The sequence below is a fragment of the Marmota flaviventris genome, chromosome 14 (genome assembly GCF_047511675.1).
Source record: "Marmota flaviventris isolate mMarFla1 chromosome 14, mMarFla1.hap1, whole genome shotgun sequence".
Lineage (NCBI taxonomy): Eukaryota > Metazoa > Chordata > Mammalia > Rodentia > Sciuridae > Marmota > Marmota flaviventris.
The window spans coordinates 52,171,474-52,192,493 of record NC_092511.1 but is presented as its reverse complement, the minus strand read 5'-3'; the positions used below and the strand labels follow the sequence as shown (position 1 = coordinate 52,192,493).

The window sequence follows — 21,020 nt, the reverse complement described above, 5'->3', positions numbered from 1 at the left end:
TTTATTCTAGTGGCCATCCGGGACCATAAGGTGATAATGCTAAGAGTGGAAAAACAGCAATACAGAGAAGCCCAGATTCCTGATGACGGTTAAGCTGCCATACTAACTGGATTACCTTGCTCCAGATTTACTGTTATTTTACATTTCTATATTATGTGTAACTGAATAACTTCCTAACTAGAAGACATGGTTTGTAAGGTCCTTCATGATTTGGATCTTTTACCTTTTGCTCTTTCCTTTCACAGTCCCCTAATGCTGTGCTCAAGAAACATGAGGCACCGGATTCTCCAACATACCATGTCATCCCTAGCTTGTAGGCCTCTGCATTTTACCCACTTATGCAACTTCACCAACTATCTTTACTTCATCCTCAAACTTTGTCAGTTCACTTCACTACACTGGAAATTTCATAGAATATAAAAATAATCTTTGTAAGAAATTTCAATGAGAAGGCTTCCATTTGGCTTGAATGAAGAAGCTGACATCATGATGTGGTTTGAGGTGGTCATATGTATGCCACTGCCATTAACTGCCATTCCATTTTTACTTTTCTTTTTAATGGTCAAATGCTGACAACCCTAACTCTTAATATCTCACACAGCTTGCTCCGTTTTTATGTCTGTTTTAAATATTTTTTAAGTGTGGACAGACATAATACCCTTATTTTATTTTATTTTTATGTGGTGTTGAGGATGGAACCCAGTGCCTCACATGTGCCTGGCAAGCACTCTGCCACTGAGCTACAACCCCAGCCCGCTTGCTTGCTGTTTTTAAGAAAACCAGAAATCCCCAAGACTCAGAGTTGAAAGACTCATGAATTTCCTGTGTTTTGAAACTGATCTTTTAAAAGTCAGTAAAGTCCTACTTACAGAAGTTTGCACCACTCATGAAAGATTGTGCCATCTCTGATACAAGGCTCATAGATACAGAAAAGGATGAATTATATTAATATGTGGAGCTCACTTCCCCCTCCACAGCAGGATTGGACAGACATTAATGATGCCACATAATATCAACAATTCTCTTCCAGTACAAGTTTTGTGTCACTGAGAAACTATCATTTTAAAACATCATCAAAAGAGGTTCACAAATAATTCTTTGAGGGCACCAGCATGCAATAATGAATGAAAAAAAAAATAGCAGCTACCTGTACTGAGTTATGTCTAAAACTGCAAGGACATGCTGAAGGGGATATGATGTAGTTACTATTTCCTCCATGACCTGATCCAATAAACTGCACCAATTTCAGCATGAATAGTATTATTTGACAAAAAGACTGCTCTAAAACCAAATAGGGTAGTACAGCAGTTGAGAAAGAACACTGGCTCTAATGCCAGGCTGCCTGGGTTTGGATCTTAGGCTCTCTCCTTTATTATAGTGAAGCATTTAACTGCTCTGAGCAGTTACTTCATTGATTTGGTATGGCGATAAATGAGATCATGTAAACAAATTTCTTAGCAAAGTACCTGGATCACAGTAAGCACTAAGACGTTGGGTGGTATTGTTAGTACATCACTGATTCAGACACACTTCTCCACACCCATCTCACACTTTAACAGTTCAAAAACCAGGATCCATCATTCCACCAACAAAGTCTTATTGGCTGTATTTTTTATTAGTGGTGTATCAACTTACAATCAGTAGCCAAAATGGAAGTAATATGGTATTGAATTTCTGCTCCAATTACAAAGAAGCCAAATGTTTTCCCAGGCATGTGTTTTATTTAAAGTCTCTTGTCAGTCATGTAGAGCTTGAGGATATTAAAGACAAGAGACAGACTGCGAGGCAATCAGTACCTGTTTTCACAAAGTTTTACTGGAACACAAAAATACTCATTAAGTTTACATGTAGTCTACAGCTGTCTCATGCTACCATGGCTGAGTTGAGTAATTATATCAAAGACTGTATGGCCTATATAAGCCTAAAATATTACACCCTTGGGCCTTTTCAAATTTTGCCAAGTCCTGGTTTAAGACAGGAAAAATCCAAGTTTTGATAATATTTTTGCCTTTTCAAACCATGCTTCTCCTAAAATGACTCCTCCATTTTGCCTGAGATTTTCAAAAGAGCCAGAAAGAATGGGATTTCCCTTGGGCTGAATGTTGAGTTTATGCTTCCACTGGCAAGAACACTTCCACAGTATAATCCCTTGGGTTTTTTTGTCTTGTCATATTTGTCCAAGAGCAAAGCCAAGGTAACAAAAATCAGGCAACCTTCAAAACAACAGAAAGAAAATCTGAGACCTAAATCTACTTTGAGCATTTGACAAAATATAGCATCCTTTCATGTTCAAAACACTAGAAAAACTAGGGATAGTAGGGACATACCTCAACATTGTAAAAGCTATCTATGCTAAACCCAAGGCCAGTATCATTCTAAAGAGAAAAATTGGAGGCATTACCTCCAAAAACTGGAACAAAATAGGGATGCCCTCTTTCACCACTTTTTTTTTTTTTTTTGGTGTATTTTAAATTTTTATTCCTTTTCTCATCATTATTTTTATTTTTCCATATTTTATTAGTGCTTCATAGTTGTACATATGGTGGGACTTGTTTATCATATTCATGTTCTTACACATTTATGTTATATGTAAAATATAACAATATACTTTGACCAATATCATTCCCTGATATTTCCCTCCCTGCCCCCACCTCCTCCCTTCCCCTGGTCCTTTTCCTCTTTTGAGTTCCCTCTGATTTTTTAAAAAATTTTTAATTTGTTTTAATTAGTTATACATGACAGTAGAATGCATTTATGCACTGATACACATAGATGGGATATAATTTCTTATTTTTCTGAGTGTACATGTTGTAGAATCATATTGGTCATGCAGTCACATATATAAAGTAATATGTCTATTTCATTCTACTATCTTTCCTATCCTCACATCCCCTCCCCTCCACTCACTTCCCTTTACCTAATCTAAGGTAATGCTATTCTTCCCTAGTGCCCTCCACCTTATTGTGAATTAGCATCTGCATATTAGAGAAAACATTTGACCTTTGGTATTTTTGGGATTGGCTTATTTCGCTTAGCATGATGTTCTCCAACTCCAGAAGTTTACTGGCAAATGCCATAATTTCATTCTTCTTTAAAGCTGAGTAATATTCCATTGAGTATATTAACACACACACACACACACACAAAAAAAAAAACAAATAACCCAATCAATAAATGGGCTAAGGAACTGAATAGACACTTCACAGAAGAAGAAATACAATCAATCAACAAACATATGAAAAAGTGTTCAACATCTCTAGTAATTAGAGAAATGCAAATCAAAACTACACTAAGATTTCATCTCACTCCTGACAGAACGGCAATCAACAAGAATATAGGCAACAATAAATGTTGGCGAGGATGTGGGGGAAAAGGCACTCATACATTGCTGGTGGGACTGCAAATTGGTGCAACCACTATAGAAGGCAGTATGGAGATTTCTCAGAAAACTTGTAATGGAAACACCATTTGACCCAGCTATTCCACTCCTTGGTTTATACCCAAAGGACTTAAAATCAGTATACTACACTAATGCAGCCAATGTTTATAGCAGCTCTTTCACCACTTCTATTCAACATAATCCTTGAAATTCTAGCCAGAGCAATTAGACAGATGAAAGAAATTAAAGGGATACAAATAGAAAAAGAATTCAAACTATCCCTATTTGCCAATGATGTGATTCTATATCTAGAGGATCCAAAAAATTCCACCAGAAAACTTAGAACTAATAAGTGAATTCAGCAAAGCAGTAGGATATAAAATCAATACCCATAAATCAAATGCATTTCTATACATCAGTGATGAATCCTCTGAAAGAGAAATTAGGAAAACTACCCCATTGACAAAAAAAAGGGGAGGAGGGGAGAATCAATGTAACAAAAGAGGTGAAAGAGCTCTACAATGAAAACTACAGAATACTAAAGAAAGAAACTGAAGAAGACCTTAGAAGATAGATCTCTCATGTTCTTGGATAGGAAGACTTAAAACTGTCAAAATGGCCATACTACCAGAAGTGCTAAACAGATTCAGTGCGATTCCAATTAAAATCCCAACAACATCTCTCACAGAAATAGAAAAAGCAATCATGAAATTCATTTGGAAAAATAAGAGACCCAGAATAGCCAAAGTAATCCTTAGCAAGAGGAGTGAAGCTGGAGGCATCACAATACCAGACCTTAAACTATACTACAGAGCTATAGTAACAAAAACGGCAAGGTACTGGCACCAAAATAGACATGTAGATCAATGGTACAGAATACAAGACTCAGAGACAAACCCACATAAATACAGTTAAAGGCATCAAAAACATACATTGGAGAAAAGATAGCCTCTTCAACAAATGGTGCTGGGAAAACTAGAAATCCATAAGCAGCAAAATGAAATGAAATCCCTACCTCTCACCATGCACAAAACTCAAATCAAAGTAGAATTAGACCAGAGACCCTGCACCTAATAGAAGAAAAAGACCCAAATCTTCATCGTGTCAGATTAGGTCCTGATTTCCTTAACAAAACTCCTAAAGTGCAAGAAATAAAATCAAAAATCAATAAATGGGGGCAGGGGCTCAGTGGTAGAGCACTTGCAGGGTTCAATTCTCAGCACCACTTATAAATAAATGAATAAAATAAAGATCCAACAACATCTAAAAAAGAAAAAAAATAAATGGGATGAATGCAAACTAAAAAGCTTCTTCTCAGCAAGAGAAACAATTAACGGTGTGAAGAAAGAGCCCATAGAGTGGGAGAAGATCTTTACAACACGTACATCAGATACAGCACTAATCTCCAGGATATAAAAAGAACTCAAAACGCTTAAAACACACACACACACAAAAAAAAAAAAAAAAAAAAACCAACAGACACTTCTCAGGAGAAGATATATAATCAGTCAACAAATATATGACAAATGTTCAACATCTCTCGCAATTAGAGAAATGCAAATCAAAACTACTCTAATAAGATTTCATCTCACTCCTGTCAGAAATGGCAGCTATCAAGAATACAATCAATGATAAGTGCTGGTGAGAATGTGGGGGACAAGGCACACTCATACATTGCTGGTGGCACTGCAAAATGGTGCAACCACTCTGGAAAACAGTATGGAGCTTCCTCAGAAAACCTGGAATGGAACCACCATTTGACCCAGCTATCCCACTCCTTGGTCTATACCCAAAGGACTTAAAAATCAGCATACTACAGTGACACAGCCACATCAATATGGCTAAACTGTGGACCCAACTTAGATGACCTTCAATAGATGAATGAATAAAGAAACTGTGGTATATATACACAATGGAATATTACTCAGCATTAAAAGAGAATAAAATTATGACATTTGCAGGTAAATGAATGGATTTGGAAAATATCATGCTAAGCGAAATAAGGCAATCCCAAAAATGCAGAGGCCAAATGTTTTCTCTGATCCGTGGATGCTGATCCATAATGGGGAGAGGCAGGGGAAGAAATTCTGCATTGGGCAAAGGGAAGGGAGGGGAAAAAGAGGGGGCACGGGGATAGGAAAGATGGTAGAATGAGAAGGTCATCATTACCTTAGATACATGTATGACTGCACGAATCGTGACTCTACATCATGTACAACCAGAGAAATGAAAAGTTGTGCTCCATTTGTGTATAATGAGTCAAAGCGCATTCTTCTGTCATGTATAACTAATTAGAATAAGAAAATTTTTTTAAAAAACATTTCATTTTCAATATTTTGCCATGCTCAATGATAATTACGGAATTAAATCCTACAATGATCATCAGCCATCCTTCCTATAATTTCATCTAAGCTTTGACAATCTAATGCCAATGATACTCCACAAAGCCTCCTCAGTCCACTAAATCGAACACCACCCAATGAATACACACCAATCCATTAAATACTCGCACCTCCACACAATACAAAAAATGGTACTCAACAGCTACACTAGTCAGTCCTCTAGGACAAAGCCTATCCCTTACATGTATCTTGCATTTAGTTTATATAAAATCAAAATATCTATTACATCTATTTAAGCATAGATGGAGTTGTTGATTAAAGGCAATTTTATATATATCCCAAGCTTTTACAATTTGGTCTATACACCCTTCAATAAATGCATCAAACAGAATAGAACAGTTGCACTTTTTTCTAATGGACAATATTATGTTGCTTATTCTCAATTAGTTGACAGGATATAGACGTCCTACAATCCTAAAGTTTCAAGAATTTTACCTCCACAATAATGAGTTTGTTAAGGTAGATAAGTCTAATACAACAAAACTGAAGACTAACAACACATCTGATGTAAGACATTAAGATGTAGGAATATAAATTATGGTTCATCTACTTGAGATAATATTTTGTTTAAAAAAACAAAATATTAAAGTATTCAAAATTAGAAATTAAATGTGTCTCAAATCTGTATATTGAGTAAGTACTAAATTAGCCAGTGACAAATAAACATATTTAGAACTAAAGATAAAAATATAAAAACTACACAATATTAAATGTATAGAATTTAAAAAAAAACACACACACACCATCTGTAGAATCTTAATTCAATTCTACTGTTTTTGTTGTGCCCAAATACTACCTGACATCTAGGAGCTATTATATAATATTTGTTAAATGTATAACAAAAATAGCAAACATTTGTTGAGCCTTTATCAGAATGCCTAATACACAGTAAATTTTTTTACATACATTCTCAAAAATCTTCACTAAAATCCTATACAACAGGCTACTTTTATTAACTATTCCTTTTATGAGTGAGAAAACTGAGACTTAAAACAGTTAAATAACCTGCTCAGTGTTATATGGCTAAGCAATAATGCAGTTAGAATTTAAATCTATAATTTGTATGTTTTACCTCACTGCATTACCACCAAACTGGAAAAAAGTGTGAAGTACAAGAATAAATTCATATACATATGTAGCTGGTCTGTGTAATGAATATTTCATTGATTACACTAAGCATGTGGTAGTTTCTGAGATACCTACTGACCATGATGATTGTGAATATTAGAGCTCACTATCATAAAATTAGGGATTTTAAACCTATAAAAATTTGTAAGGGCTGGGGTTGTGGCTCAGTGGCAGAGCGCTGTGAGGCACTGGGTTCAATCCCCCGCACCACATTAAAAAAAAAAAAAAAAAACTAAACAAAATAAAGGTATTATGCCCACCTACAACTGAAAATTTTTTAAAAATGTACAATACACCTAAGTATACAGACATTAAATGGCAAGCAGGTCAGCAAGCCCTGATACTCCACAAAGCCTCCTCAGTCCACTAAATCGAACACCGCCCAATGAATACACACCAATCCATTAAATACTTGCACCTCCACACAATACAAAAAATGGTACTCAACAGCTACACTAGTCAGTCCTCTAAATAAAATAAAAATACCAGAGAAAATTAAAAGTACCCATTTCTCCAATAGCAACCAGGAACCACAAGAAATCTGGATTTCCTATGTACTTTTGATTTTAGAATTTAAGAACTTAAAACACAGCCAATCCCTACTTGTCTCCTAAAAAATATATCCCAATAGCCTTCTATAAGGCTCAGGACCTCCTATCTCTTGTTTTCCTGCATCATCTTAGTTCAATCAAATTCTCCCCCGAGAGATCATGTCTGAGTTTGCAGACATGGCCCCTACTTATCTTGCTTAATCATTTCTATTTTTATGTTCCAGCAGAACTATAAAAACAAGTCCAAGTACAAATCATAAAAAAGTTTTAAGTTTTAAATGTATAAGAATTTCAAAGAAGTGTTTTAGGATCTGTGAGAAGGAGTGATATTTTAGATACATTAACTATTTTAACTATTTAAAAATAAACACATTTGTTCACACAGGTCTTTTCCTTAGGTATAATATATAAAAGCACACACTTGCAAAATCATCTGCATGCAGAAGAATCATTCTGGATTTATGCAGTTTTCCTAATCTCTCACAGCTGCCTCACCAACACCTAAATCAACACCTGGGGGTAGGAGATTGAACCCAACGCTCATACAAGTACACATGCAACCACTGAGCTATTCTCTAGTTACTTTGACTTTTTTTTCCTACTCATCTTTATCCAATTTTCCCAAAGCACTTAATTAAGCTTCCACAGAAGTAATTTTTTAAACACCATTTCACTGGTTTATAATAAAATATAATCATATTATTTCATTACAATAAAGATAAGTGGCATAAACAGATTTGGGAACAAACAATGATTTTGGGTGAATAGACCACTCACTTTGGTTAGACAAGAATTTATTCCTAATCAAGAGTAGATCCAAGCATACAAAGAGAATGGAAATATCAGTTAATTTCCCTAGGTGAAAGCCAATTATTTAAGTGTCTCCTCAACCATCATCATAGTTATTACTCATACTGCATATAAACATATTTATGCGCAAACATCTCCCCACTAAACCAAAAGTTTAAAACTGATTTGCTATTATATGCATGTGCTATTGATTCCTTTAGTCCTTAAAGGAAGCTGGGCAGACCTTGAGACAGCAATAGCTTCCACCTGCTAAACTGTTTCTTGCATTTCAACCATATGCCTTTACACAGGAAAAGTTTGGATATATTACAAAATTCTAAGTTCTTAAAAGCAGTTAGTCTTTACTTTTGCATTTCCAATAATTAAAATTAAATAGTGGGCATCAATAGATTTGCAGAATAAAAGTACTCAATAAAGGAGATTTCCACAGCCTTGTCTAATGACTACAGATAAACTAGAAAAAAACGAGTTTGGTAGGGCTGGGGTTGTGGCTCAGTAGTAGAGCACTCGCCCAGCACATGTGAGGTGATCCTCAGCACAACATAAAAAAATAAACAAAATTTTAAAAAGAAAAAAGACTTTGGCCAGGGAGATGTGACTGTCGAGGGCAAGCCAAAGCAGTGACAAGAAATTCGTCTTTAAAATCATTTATCTACACATGTATATTTTCTTTCTACAACTAGAATGCAGCTCCATGATTATTAAGCCATTGCCTATCTCATTCATTTGTATCTCAGTGCCTAGATAAATGCCTATCATATAGGAGCTATTCAATAAATATCTGTTAAATGTATTGCTATAAGAATTTCAAAGAAGTGTTTTAAGATCTATGGGAAGGAGTGGAGCTTAATTAATGGTTCTACTCAAGATACATGGAGAAATGATGGGAAGGCCATAAAAACTTTCAAGTTCCTTTCAAAACTTAGTGGCAACATACCATAGTGCTTAAGAGTCTGGGTTTAGGCAAATTTGGGCCTAAACTCTAGCTAGCAAGGAAACTTGCATGGGTAACTCAATCCCTCCCAGGCTCGGTCTCTCATTGTGAAATAGGGATATTGGCTCTAGAGTTGTTTGAGGATCATATTAAGGAAATACATGTGGAGAACAATGCTTGGCACATTAATGCTGAATAAATGTTTGCTGCTATTATTATTAAAGTTGTTAATAAACACATAAAATATGCCACATTGTATGCACTAGAGATAAAGATCTCCTTTATTGTTAGTAAAGGATACCCAAGAACAGGTCTTTGAGGTCTGACAACCTACATAGTTCATATCAGGACTCCATCTCTTAAGCAAGTTACTCTGAACTTCAGTTTCTTCTTTTGTAAAATGAGTATAATAAAAGGCTTACTTTCCAGCTGTGCTGTGAATATTAAATGAGGTCATGAACATAAAGCATTTAGTACAATGCTTGATATATAAAGCACCCTAATATTGGTGATAATCACTAACTATAAAACAGTTTTGCATACACAGGTCTTTACAAAGTCTTTTTTTAAAAAAAATATCGGGCTGGGATGTAGCTCAGAGGTAGAACGCTTGCCTAGCATGAGCAAGGCACTAGGTATGATCCCCAGCAATGCCAAAAAAAAAAAATTTAATTAAAATTTAAAATACTTAACCCTTTGCTTCATTAAAAGCAAAATCAAAATAAAAATCTTTGAAATGGTGTTTCTTGAAATAATGGAATATATTCTAATCTCCCAAGGGCTTTAGAACTATGTACAATGAAGATACCAGTCTTAAATAAGCCCATTATAAACAGAAATCTGTTAAATGGCCTTCTTCCACATTTAATCTAGCCATAGATAACCTTCTGGCACTTTCATGTTTCTTCTAAGCTATCTTTTATGTAATTCAGTTTGAACTTGGAAAAAAATATTCTATCAGTACCTTCAATAATTACCTATGCTTCTTTTGACTCAGCAGAAGGTTTTCAAATGGGACACAGGTAACAAAAATTAACTTGGATAGCTCTGTAACATTTATAGCTAAAAGGAAATATCTTTGCAACTTTTTCAGTTAATGAACAATTCTAAAATTGTTTATTTTAAAACACACTGTAAATTGCTTCTCATTTATTCAGTTATATGTTCATCTACTTACAGAACTATTTCTTACTCTTGTATTTTTGCCAAACTCTCAAACCAAATGTCCTCCTACTAAAAATTATGTCCTCCCATTAAAAATTGTAGCAATTTCCAAAATGCTGAAAAGATGTAAGATTCTAATATCCTCCCCCCCACCACCAAAAAAAAAAAAAAACTAAACTAAACTTGGTGAACTAGAGAACAATGACAACAAAGAACTGGCAGAAAAGCCAGACCTGGTGGCGCATGCCTGTAATCCCAGCAGCTCTTGAGGCTGAGGCAAGAGGATCGCAAGTTCAAAGCCAGCCTCAGGAACTTTTTTTTTTTTTTTTTTTTATTGGTTGTTCAAAACATTATAAAGCTCTTGACATATCATATTTCATACATTAGATTCAAGTTGGTTATGAACTCCCAATTTTACCCCAAATACAGATTGCAGAATCACATCGGTTACACATCCACATTTTTACATAATGCCCTATTAGTAACTGTTGTATTCTGCTACCTTTCCTATCCTCTACCATCCCCCCTCCCTCCCCTCCCATCTTCTCTCTCTACCCCATCCACTGTAATTCATATCTCTCCTTGTTTATTTTCCCATTCCCCTCACAACCTCTTATATGTAATTTTGTATAACAATGAGGGTCTCCCTTCATTACCATGCAATTTCCCTTTTCTCTCCCTTTCCATCCCACCTCATGTATCTGTTTAATGTTAATCTTTTCTTCCTGCTCTTCCTCCCTGCTCTGTTCTTAGTTGCTCTCATTATATCAAAGAAGACATTTGGTATTTGTTTTTTAGGGATTGGCTAGCTTCACTAAGCATAGTCTGCTCTAGTGCCATCCATTTCCCTGCAAATTCTATGATTTTGTCATTTTTTAGTGCTGCGTAATACTCCATGATGTATAAATGCCACATTTTTTTTATCCATTCATCTATTGAAGGGCATCTGGGTTGGTTCCACAGTCTAGCAATTGTGAATTGTGCTGCTATGAACATCGATGTAGCAGTATCCCTGTAGTACGCTCTTTTAAGGTCTTCAGGGAAAAGTCCAAGAAGGGCAATAGCTGGGTCAAATGGTGGTTCCATTCCCAGCTTTCCCAGGAATCTCCATACTGCTTTCCAGATTGGCCGCACCAGTTTGCAGTCCCACCAGCAATGTACAAGAGTACCCTTTTCCCCACATCCTCTCCAGCACTTGTTGTTGTTTGACTTCATAATGGCTGCCAATCTTACTGGAGTGAGATGGTATCTTAGGGTGGTTTTGATTTGCATTTCTCTGACTGCTAGAGATGGTGAGCATTTTTTCATGTACTTGTTGATTGATTGTATGTCCTCCTCTGAGAAGTGTCTGTTCAGGTCTTTGGCCCATTTGTTGATTGGGTTATTTGTTTTCTTATTGTTTAATTTTTTGAGTTCTTATACCAGACTTAAAACTATATTACAGAGCAATAGTAACAAAAACAGCATGGTACTGGTACCAAAACAGGAGGGTGGACCAATGGTACAGAATAGAGGACACAGAGACTAATCCACAAAGCTACAACTATCTTATATTTGATAAAGGAGCTAAAAGCATGCAATGGAGGGAGGATAGCATCTTCAACAAATGGTGCTGGGAAAACTGGAAATCCATATGCAACAAAATGAAACTGAATCCCCTCCTCTCGCCATGCACAAAAGTTAACTCAAAGTGGATCAAGGAGCTAGATATCAAATCAGAGACTCTGCGTCTGATAAAGAAAAAGTTGGCTCCGATCTACATATTGTAGGGTCGGGCTCCAAATTCCTTAATAGGACACACATAGCACAAAAGTTGATAACAAAAATCAACAAATGGGACTTACTTAAACTGAAAAGTTTTCTCTCAGCAAGAGAAACAATAAAAGAGGTAAATAGGGAGCCTACATCATGGGAACAAATTTTTACTCCTCACACTTCAGATAGAGCCCTAATATCCAGCCTCAGGAACTTAATGAGGTCCTCAACAACTCAGTGAGACCTTGTCTCTAACATACAAAACAGGGCTCAGATGTGGCTCTGTGGTTGAATGCCCCGGAGTTCAATCCCCAGTACACCTCCCCCCAAAAAAAGAACCGGCAGAAAAAAACAAGAAATAAATTAAAAAGTGTTTACAGATCCTACAAATGATCCTAACAAAGTAAAAGGCAAATGTGAAGACATGTTACCAAATGTTCCCTGAACCTTACTGTAGAGATTTTAATAGAAATTTCAAAGACTTCTGGATTTTTTTTAACTGCAATAGATGAAAATAATAAACACAGAAGAAAAAAAATTCAAACACTACAAACAGTATCTTTCATCATCCTTTTATAGATGTCAGAGCTGAGGTCATAAAACAACCTCATGAGGCATTTGGCCTATATTCTTATCAGCTAGAGTGGTAGTTTTCAAAGAACATTCCACTTGAGTATGGATTAGAAAGACAAAGGTAGATGACCTAAGGAGTTGGAAAGAATGTTAAAAGAATGTAAGGTCCTAATGCCAGCATATTCATGTTACAATCTCCCAGGCTCTCTACTAAAATCACCTTGCATCTTTCCTATAAGGCAACCTTCCTGTTGGCCTACCTGTGAATAAGAGAGGCTGCAAAATAATTGTAATAATCCTAAATACCCTAAAAAATAAAAATGAGGCCTCTACATAATCCTGTTTATGTTGTATACTAGCTTTAAGCTAAGGTACGGAATAGCCAGTGATTAATGTAAAGTACATTGTGAGTTTAATTATATAATTCATATTGTGGGAGCATTCCTGGAGAGTAGAAGGTGTGGAAGGGGGAAAAGGGCAGAGGCTATAAAAATAAAGTTATATGGAAGAGTGGGTAGTCAAAAGGCTAAGAGAAAGATACAAATGATAAAACTGAGGGTGGAGGCTAGGCTGACCCCTTTCTTAGAAGCCTGAATGAAGGAAAGGCAATATTTTAGCAAGATACATATTTACTTAGCTTGTGTGTTTAAGAGAAGAGGCAAAGTGGAACCAGAAACCTATAAAGAAGAAGTACACTTAAAAGGCACAAAAGGGAAATACTGAGGTGATGATATAGTTCTGTATGTTGATTGTGGAGGCAAATAACTATATACATTTGCCAAAATTCATAAAAATGTACACTGAAGAGGAAAATCTTTACTATATATAAATTATACCTCAATAATTCTGACATTTAAAAGTTATTAATAGCTAAAATGCTGATTAACCTTATAAAATTCATTTATCACTAATAAAAACAAAAACATCTTTTATGCACCATGTCTTAAAATGATGCAATATCTCATAGTTGCTTTAGATACAAAAAGAATGGTTCTATTAAAGAAAATTTATTGTTCCAACCTTCCACCATCAGTCTCTCTCTTAAATGGAAATTGCAATTTCTAACATTGCCCCATGTAACCCACCTAGAGTGGACAGCAGCAGCAATGGCAGACAGAAACCGTAATCTCCAGTCCTCTCCAGGGCCTTTCTTCTGGTTCTAGACACAAAGAAGCAACACATCCACTATATGCTCTGCCACCAGAAAACAAGCTACGTTACTTTTAGATTCTACTATTCTCACAGCTTTCTTCTCTTTGATTACCCATCTAACCTCAGAGAAGTCTTGCCTCAAGGTCACCTCAGTAGTCTACCTTAATGCCATGAAGTCTTTCTTAAGCCCCCATGCCAGTTAGTCTCCCAGAGCACCCTGTGGACTCTTCATACTGTGGTCCTGAAGTCATCTGTTTCTGGATCATTTCCTCCAAAAACATGGGGCTAAAGAGAATGCTAAAAAGAGACCAATAGCCAGGCATGGTGACACACCTGTAATTCCAGTGGCTCAGGAAGCTGAGGCAGAAGAATCATAAGTTCAAAGCCAGCCTCAGCAACTCAGCAAGGCACTTAGCAACTCAATCCCTGGTATAAAAAAAAAAAGAGAGAGAGAGAGAGAGACAGACAGACAGACACCAAGACTTGTTTTTGTCATCTTAGCATCTAGCTAGTACCTGGCAGGGAGAGGCACCTGATAAATGTTTCTTGAATAAGATTCTAAGATAAGGGGACTGGGGTTGTGGCTTAGTGGTAGAGCACTTGCCTAGCATGTATGAGGCACTGGATTCAATTCTCAGCACCACATATAAATAAATAAATGAAAATAAAGGTCCATCAATATCTTTTAAAAAAAAAAACATTTAAAAAAAAGATTCTAAGACAGTAGTTCTTAACCTTTACAGGTTATAAACCCTTTTGAAAATCTGATGAAAGCCAGGGAATCTACTCTGAAAAAAAATGCACATTTACACAATTTGACCTATGATTTTAAGAAATCTTTGAAGGATCTGCAATTCCTACAAAGATCTTCCAAGTCGAGATGCCTGGCATAAACATTCTGTTATATGCCTTGGCATAAAATGGTACTAGTAGATAGTAAGTTGTTCAAATCTGATCTAAGACAAAGAAAGAATTAGTAAAAGATCCCCCAAGAAATTTCAGGGCAGAAAGATGAGAGGCACTCATGGACCACTCATCTTGCTTTATATAAAAATTCTCCCATTATCAATCCTTTTAAAGGTTCAGGGTATCCTTAATAAGAAAGATAGTGGGAATTCCCTCTCCCTCATAGTTGTACCAGAAACAAAGATGTAGGATAGGAGAAATTCACAAATATATTTTTCTCATCCAAATAAGGTACTTAGATAAAACATAGACTTTCAGGGGCATAATGCTAAAATTCTCTCTATGAAGAGCCACAAGCCCGGTGTCACAAAAGCAAAGGTTCAGAAAGACTCTCCATGATGTAGTAGGTAGAGTGGAAGGAATGGCAACATTCAAAAAACAGTATTTCCACCTATACCCACTCGATGATTTTTCCAAAGACTATGATTCTGTGGGACTAGAGTGTCCTCAAATCTGGGCACAAGGCAGCAATTAGAAACACTGGTCCAATAATAATACTTGGAGTCTCTCAATTTACACATGGAATTGGTATTGAATTTCAGATATTTACCATCACTGTTTCTAAAGTAAAATTACAAATAAGGAACCAAGATGGAATTAAGAATCACAGATCAACTCAGCTCCTTAATCAAGTCACTGTTCCTGAAATAAAGGTTCTACATAAAAACACGTGAAAGAAGATAGTTCTAGGAAAGAAAAAAAAAATTAAAGACTGTTTAATTCATCATGGAATCAAGACATAGGGAATTACAGTTTTGGCAATATTTGTTAAATATATTAGTATATTTGCTTAGATTAGTATTTTCATACATTATTATTTTAAAACTTTACATCAAGGAAAAGATGAGACTCTTTGGTATTGAGCCACAGGGTCATTTTCTTAAATGTCAGTGATTCCTTTTTGTGACATACTTTACATCTGGATTTCATTTTATTTCTACATACATCCAAAACAAGTCTCTAATGCCATTACCACACAGTTAGAAAATCTTCACACGCTCAAAGCAAACTATGCTGTGTCCTATCATGTCAGATTTTTGGCCAAGAAAACACTCAAACTTTAGATGGATGGTGTAACTTCAGAAGGAAAATAATGTGTATTTATACTCTGCACACGTACATTAACTTTCACAGAATGGCTTATCCTTCAAACATACACATTTTAATGTTTTTGCACTGACAGACAAAAGTAGGAAAAATTTATGTTATGGAACAAAAACTAAAAAAATCTATTGGAGCTAAATACCACTCTGTTGTATGATATTCTCTTGAAGCCAATTCTCTAATGTATACAACTCCTTCCCATTCACAGACACCCTTACTCCTTTGTACATAAATGAAAAAAACCTTCTTTAAATGTTATCTTTCATGGAAATGCAAAAGCATCATGAGCCTCTAGAGGTCAGTGCCAGCCAGATGAAAACAGATTTTAAGTTAGGGCTCAGAAGAATCAATCAGCCCTAGTCCCTTCCTGAACAGGCTCTACAGTTTTTCCACCTTTGATGTATTTCTCAACCCTCTCCACTCACAATGCAGAAGTTCAGTGAGGATGAAAACACTGTCACAGACTTTCTAGGAAACAATGAAAGCTACACATGGTCCTTCCTTATGCCAACCTGGAAACACACACACACACACACACACAAACACAAACTTTTTGCAGCACTGGGGACTGAATTCAACCCTTGCACATGCTTGCACACCCTACCTCTGGGCTACATCCCCACTTTAAATTTTGAGACAGGTCTTGATAAGTCGCTCAGGCAAGCCTCCAATTTACAATCCTCCTGACTTAGCCTCCCTACTTGGGATCACAGGTATATACCTGCTTAATATATATTTTTAACTTTCTTTTGTGTGTGTAACTAAATCTCAAAATAATCATGAATATTTAACACTCATTTATTTAACATTCACAAAGTTAGGGTAGAGTATTATCCATAATTCCATAAACTTGTTTCTTCAACATAGCTCAAAATATGGACTCAGTGGCCCTTTTTTTTCCAAATCATTTATGTGCTCACTTAGAGCAAAAGTGAGCAAAATGTGACATCATAAAATTTCAATGCCTATCTTTAAATATGCCCTTCATTCTAATATTTATGAAAAAATTTTTTACCTAAAAAGTATTCATCTGAATCAACAAAAGCATATGTGAGGTCAGTTTTCTGAGAGCCAAAGTAGTAAAGAATACTGAAGATCTTCTGAAAATAAACACACTAAAATAGGATCAGCAAACTCTTTCCATAAAGAGTCAAATAATAAATATTTTAGTTGGAATAGGCCATACTGTCTCCATGGTAACTATTCAGCTTTGCCAAGAGATAAATGAATGTGGCTGTGTTCCAATTAAAATTATTTACAGGACTAGGGTTGTGCCTCAGTGGGTTCGATCCTCTGCACCACATAAAAATAAAGATATTGTGTCCATCTACAACTAAAAAAATTATTTTAAAAAATTATTTACAAACTATGTGTCTGACTCTGGCAATTTGCCAATATATAAAAATACAGATCCTGTGTTATAATGGTGTGTATATGCACACCTTTGGTGCAAGGCTGACATAAAAAAATGTCACTCTAAATGGTAGTTCTCCCACAATAATTTCTATTTGGCCAGAAAGATGAAATATCACCTACATTTAAGGGGGAGGAGTATAAAAAAAAAACTATGTTCACTAAATAAAATTATATTTTGAAATGAAAATTTATCTCTATTTCTAAGACCTAAGAAAGAAGACCTATTGAGGAGAAGAAAAAGAAAGCTAGACATGAGAAGCAAGGTGAAGAAATATTAACCCACAAATTATATTCTCAGATCTATTTGCAAAAGCTGGTAACGAACTGCAGATGAGACACATGTGTATGCTTAAGAAGCTTATGATACAGATGAAGAGCAAATATTTTTTGACTCTGAATTCCAAAACCATCCACATTAAATGCATATGGGATCACAAGCAGTTTTTTTCTCTTCCTGGTAATGGTGATCAAACCTAGGGCCTTCAGTATGCTTGGCATATACTCTACCACTGAGCTGTACCTTGGCCATATGAACACATTTTTAAAAGATGTTCAAAACGTAGGCTTCAAAATAAAAATATTTTTAATGAAGATTTACACTTTTAGAGAGACAAAAGACTAGATAAAATCATTAAGTCCAGAATATATTTTCTATTTTTTCTTCTTTCTATATCGAATTCTATATCCCCAGCAGTAACTATGGCCACTACATGGGCATAGACTTCTGAAAGAATTTATCAGAATCTTCTTGGAGAGTGAGGTGGGAGGTACCAAACTGGAAAAAATCTCAAGGTGATTATGATTCATCTACTTCTTTCTGCATCTTCCAATCCTCAATTTAAGATCTCTACTATATGTCATGATCTCTCAAAATACACTAAGACAAGTTTTTTCAGTGGCAGAAAAGAACCCTGAACTTTAAAATACGCCGAAAATAACAAATACTCTGTGCTTTTCTTCAACCTAGGCTTTAAGCTCAAAAGGTTAAGTTCATATAAGAGAAAACAAAAAATTATCAGGCTTGCAAGCAAAAATTAAGAAATGAGAAAAACCACACCTCCAGACCCAAGTCCACCCTTAACTAGGTAAGTGAGGTTACTTCAGTTAGGAATGACTACTAAGCAAAAAGTATAAGTATTTAAAGGGGAAAAATAAAAAGTACTAAATTTATTATATTATAATCTTAGGCCTGCTCCCAAATAGTTTTAAAACTATGACTGAACCTGTATTTAGTTCCTTTTTAAAACACTGCACCTATCCAGAAAAATTCTCCCATTACTCTTTTTTGGGAGAAAACATTATTTCTAGTATTTAAAAGAAGAAAAATAAATTATAATTCATTCTCTAGGACCAAGGAAATAAAAGACCAAAAACAAAAATAAGACCTAAAAATCAAAGACCAAGGAAATCAAAGATCTAAAATTAAAAAAAAAAAATTTAAAAAAAACTTTAACTATAATTGTCAAGTACATAGGAAAGAGTAATGTTATGAATTTTAAAAGTTTAAGAACTGAAAGCCGGCACAGTGGCATACACCTGTAATCCCAGTGGCTTGGGAGGCTGAGGGAGGAGAATCACTGAGTTCAAAGCCAGCCTCAGCAAAAAGCGAGGCCCTAAGCAACTGAGACCTCGTCTCTAAATAAAATACAAAATAGGGCTGGGGATGTACCTCGGTGATCAAGTTGCCCGGAGTTCATTCCCCAGTACCCCCCAAAATAAAATAAAGAACTGAAAGACATTTCCCAAATATGGAAAAAAAAGTATTCCTAACTGGGAACTAACTATATTTAAGATTTTTCTCATTAGGAAAAAATATCAGAAGGTCTCCATTTAGTTTAAGCCACCATAGACAGTATATAAATGAGTGAGTTGACCTATGAACCAATAAAACTTCACAAACACAGGCAGTAGAGCAGACTTAATCAGTAGTTTTCTCTAAACAACCCTGTTTTTATATCTATGTAAGATTACCAACACATAAAAGAAAAACCACACACAATTATTTTACTTTTATCTCAGTAAAAGCGAAGCGCTAAGCAACTCAGCAAGACCCTATCTCTAAATAAAATACAAAATAGGGCTGAGGATGTGGCTCAGTTGTCGAGTGTCCCTGAGTTCAATCCCTGGTACCTACCCCTACCCCCCCAAAAAAAAGAGCTGACAAGAAAGGGGAGAAAAGTCAGTATGTTTAACAAAACCTGTTTCTTAGACAATCACTTCATTTAGACTATCCATTTAACAAACATTTGCTCAGTATACATGCCCCCCCCGCCCAAGATCTAATACAGAAGACAGTTCACTCACAAATATCCACTACTTAGGCTGTAAGTGCCACATGATGGTAGATGTATAACTACCAACTGCAAAATGTTTCACAGTTTAACATATTTCCACATGTTATCCTAATAAAATTTCATAAGAAACCTGTCAAGTACATAAAGCACTTGGTATTATTCTCATTTTACACAAAACTGTTAAAGCAGCAGAACTAGGATTTAAATCTCCAGTATTACTGTTCCACAACTCTTCTGTGCAGCTTTCTGCTAGGGGCCAGCAACAGAGGTACAGGCACTTAGATTGTTCCTCCAAGAATGAGAAAAGACTTAATAGGTGAAAACACTATGGCATTCCAAGAAAACAATGTATACAGAAGTCCAGAAGCAGGAGAATACAATATGTGAAAGGAATGCTAGGTTGGTTCATGTGAGGCAGGTAAGATGAAGTAAGGATAGAGAGAATTTAAAGATTCCCTATGCTTTCGATCTAGGTGTTTAAGTGACTCAGAGCAATAAGAAATCAAATGATTTAGAAGGAAGAGGAAACCAACATGAAACTCTTACAGTATGTTTTGCACTAAACATACATTGCAAAAGAATGACCTCATTTATAGTTAAGTTATAAGAGAGTATATTATAGGGAGATTAGACTTTGGGAAATCTTCAGCAACTCTAAAAGGTCTAAAAGAAAGGACATATTGCAAAGCAATCCCCACTTCTGATGTGACAACTCTTACAAGTCCTCTACACTACCCCACCTCCAAACATAAACCATGTGCAAAATTACCTTAAATTTTCTTACATTTTATCTAAAAACTTACCGAGTCTTCTGGAGGTCTTTGAATTTTCCCCCAATCCACAGAAGGTCCCTTTTCTTGTAAAAATCTGTGAAATAGCTTCCGAAATCCATCAAGATCTTTTTTAGTGTGCTATAAAAATAGAAGTCCTTATTACAATCATCAGAATGCTTAATATTTAATAAAAACAGATATGAAGGATACATTTAAAACACCCTTAAATGAAATTCCTATACTATTAGAATTTGGAGTAGAGCAGAGATTTTTTCCACACCCCAATTTAAAACTAAAAGGGTAAAAGAAAAAGCTAATAGGAGACACATTTAATGGAATACAAGCTAAAAATCTTCTCTACATCCCAGCAGTATCATATAATTTGAACACCACTTGGTTCAAGAGAAATTAACTGGCGCTCTATATTACTAACCAATGTGTTTTTTTATTTCTAAGGGGAAATTAATCTTTGCCAAAAGGAAAAAAGAAACACAGCTAACCTTAAAACATTAAGTACAAACTGAAATAAATATCTCTCAATTCTGGGAAAGTTCTATAATAGCTGTCAAAGTAGCTTTGGTTCTGTTAGAATTGGCTTTTTGGAAAAGGCATTGGAGAT

General features: G+C 35.5%; 1 protein-coding gene across 3 annotated transcripts in view; it reads right to left on the bottom strand.

Annotated features, from left to right (window-relative positions):
* Ugp2 (UDP-glucose pyrophosphorylase 2) overlaps nt 1-21,020 on the bottom strand; it is a 55,326-nt gene that overhangs the window by 18,247 nt on the left and 16,059 nt on the right. For all 3 annotated transcript variants that reach the window (XM_027934271.2, XM_027934270.2, XM_027934269.3), the window contains exon 3: nt 20,432-20,539. In XM_027934271.2, the coding sequence (XP_027790072.1) occupies nt 20,432-20,539 (108 nt within the window). The remainder of the gene's footprint in view (nt 1-20,431; nt 20,540-21,020) is intronic.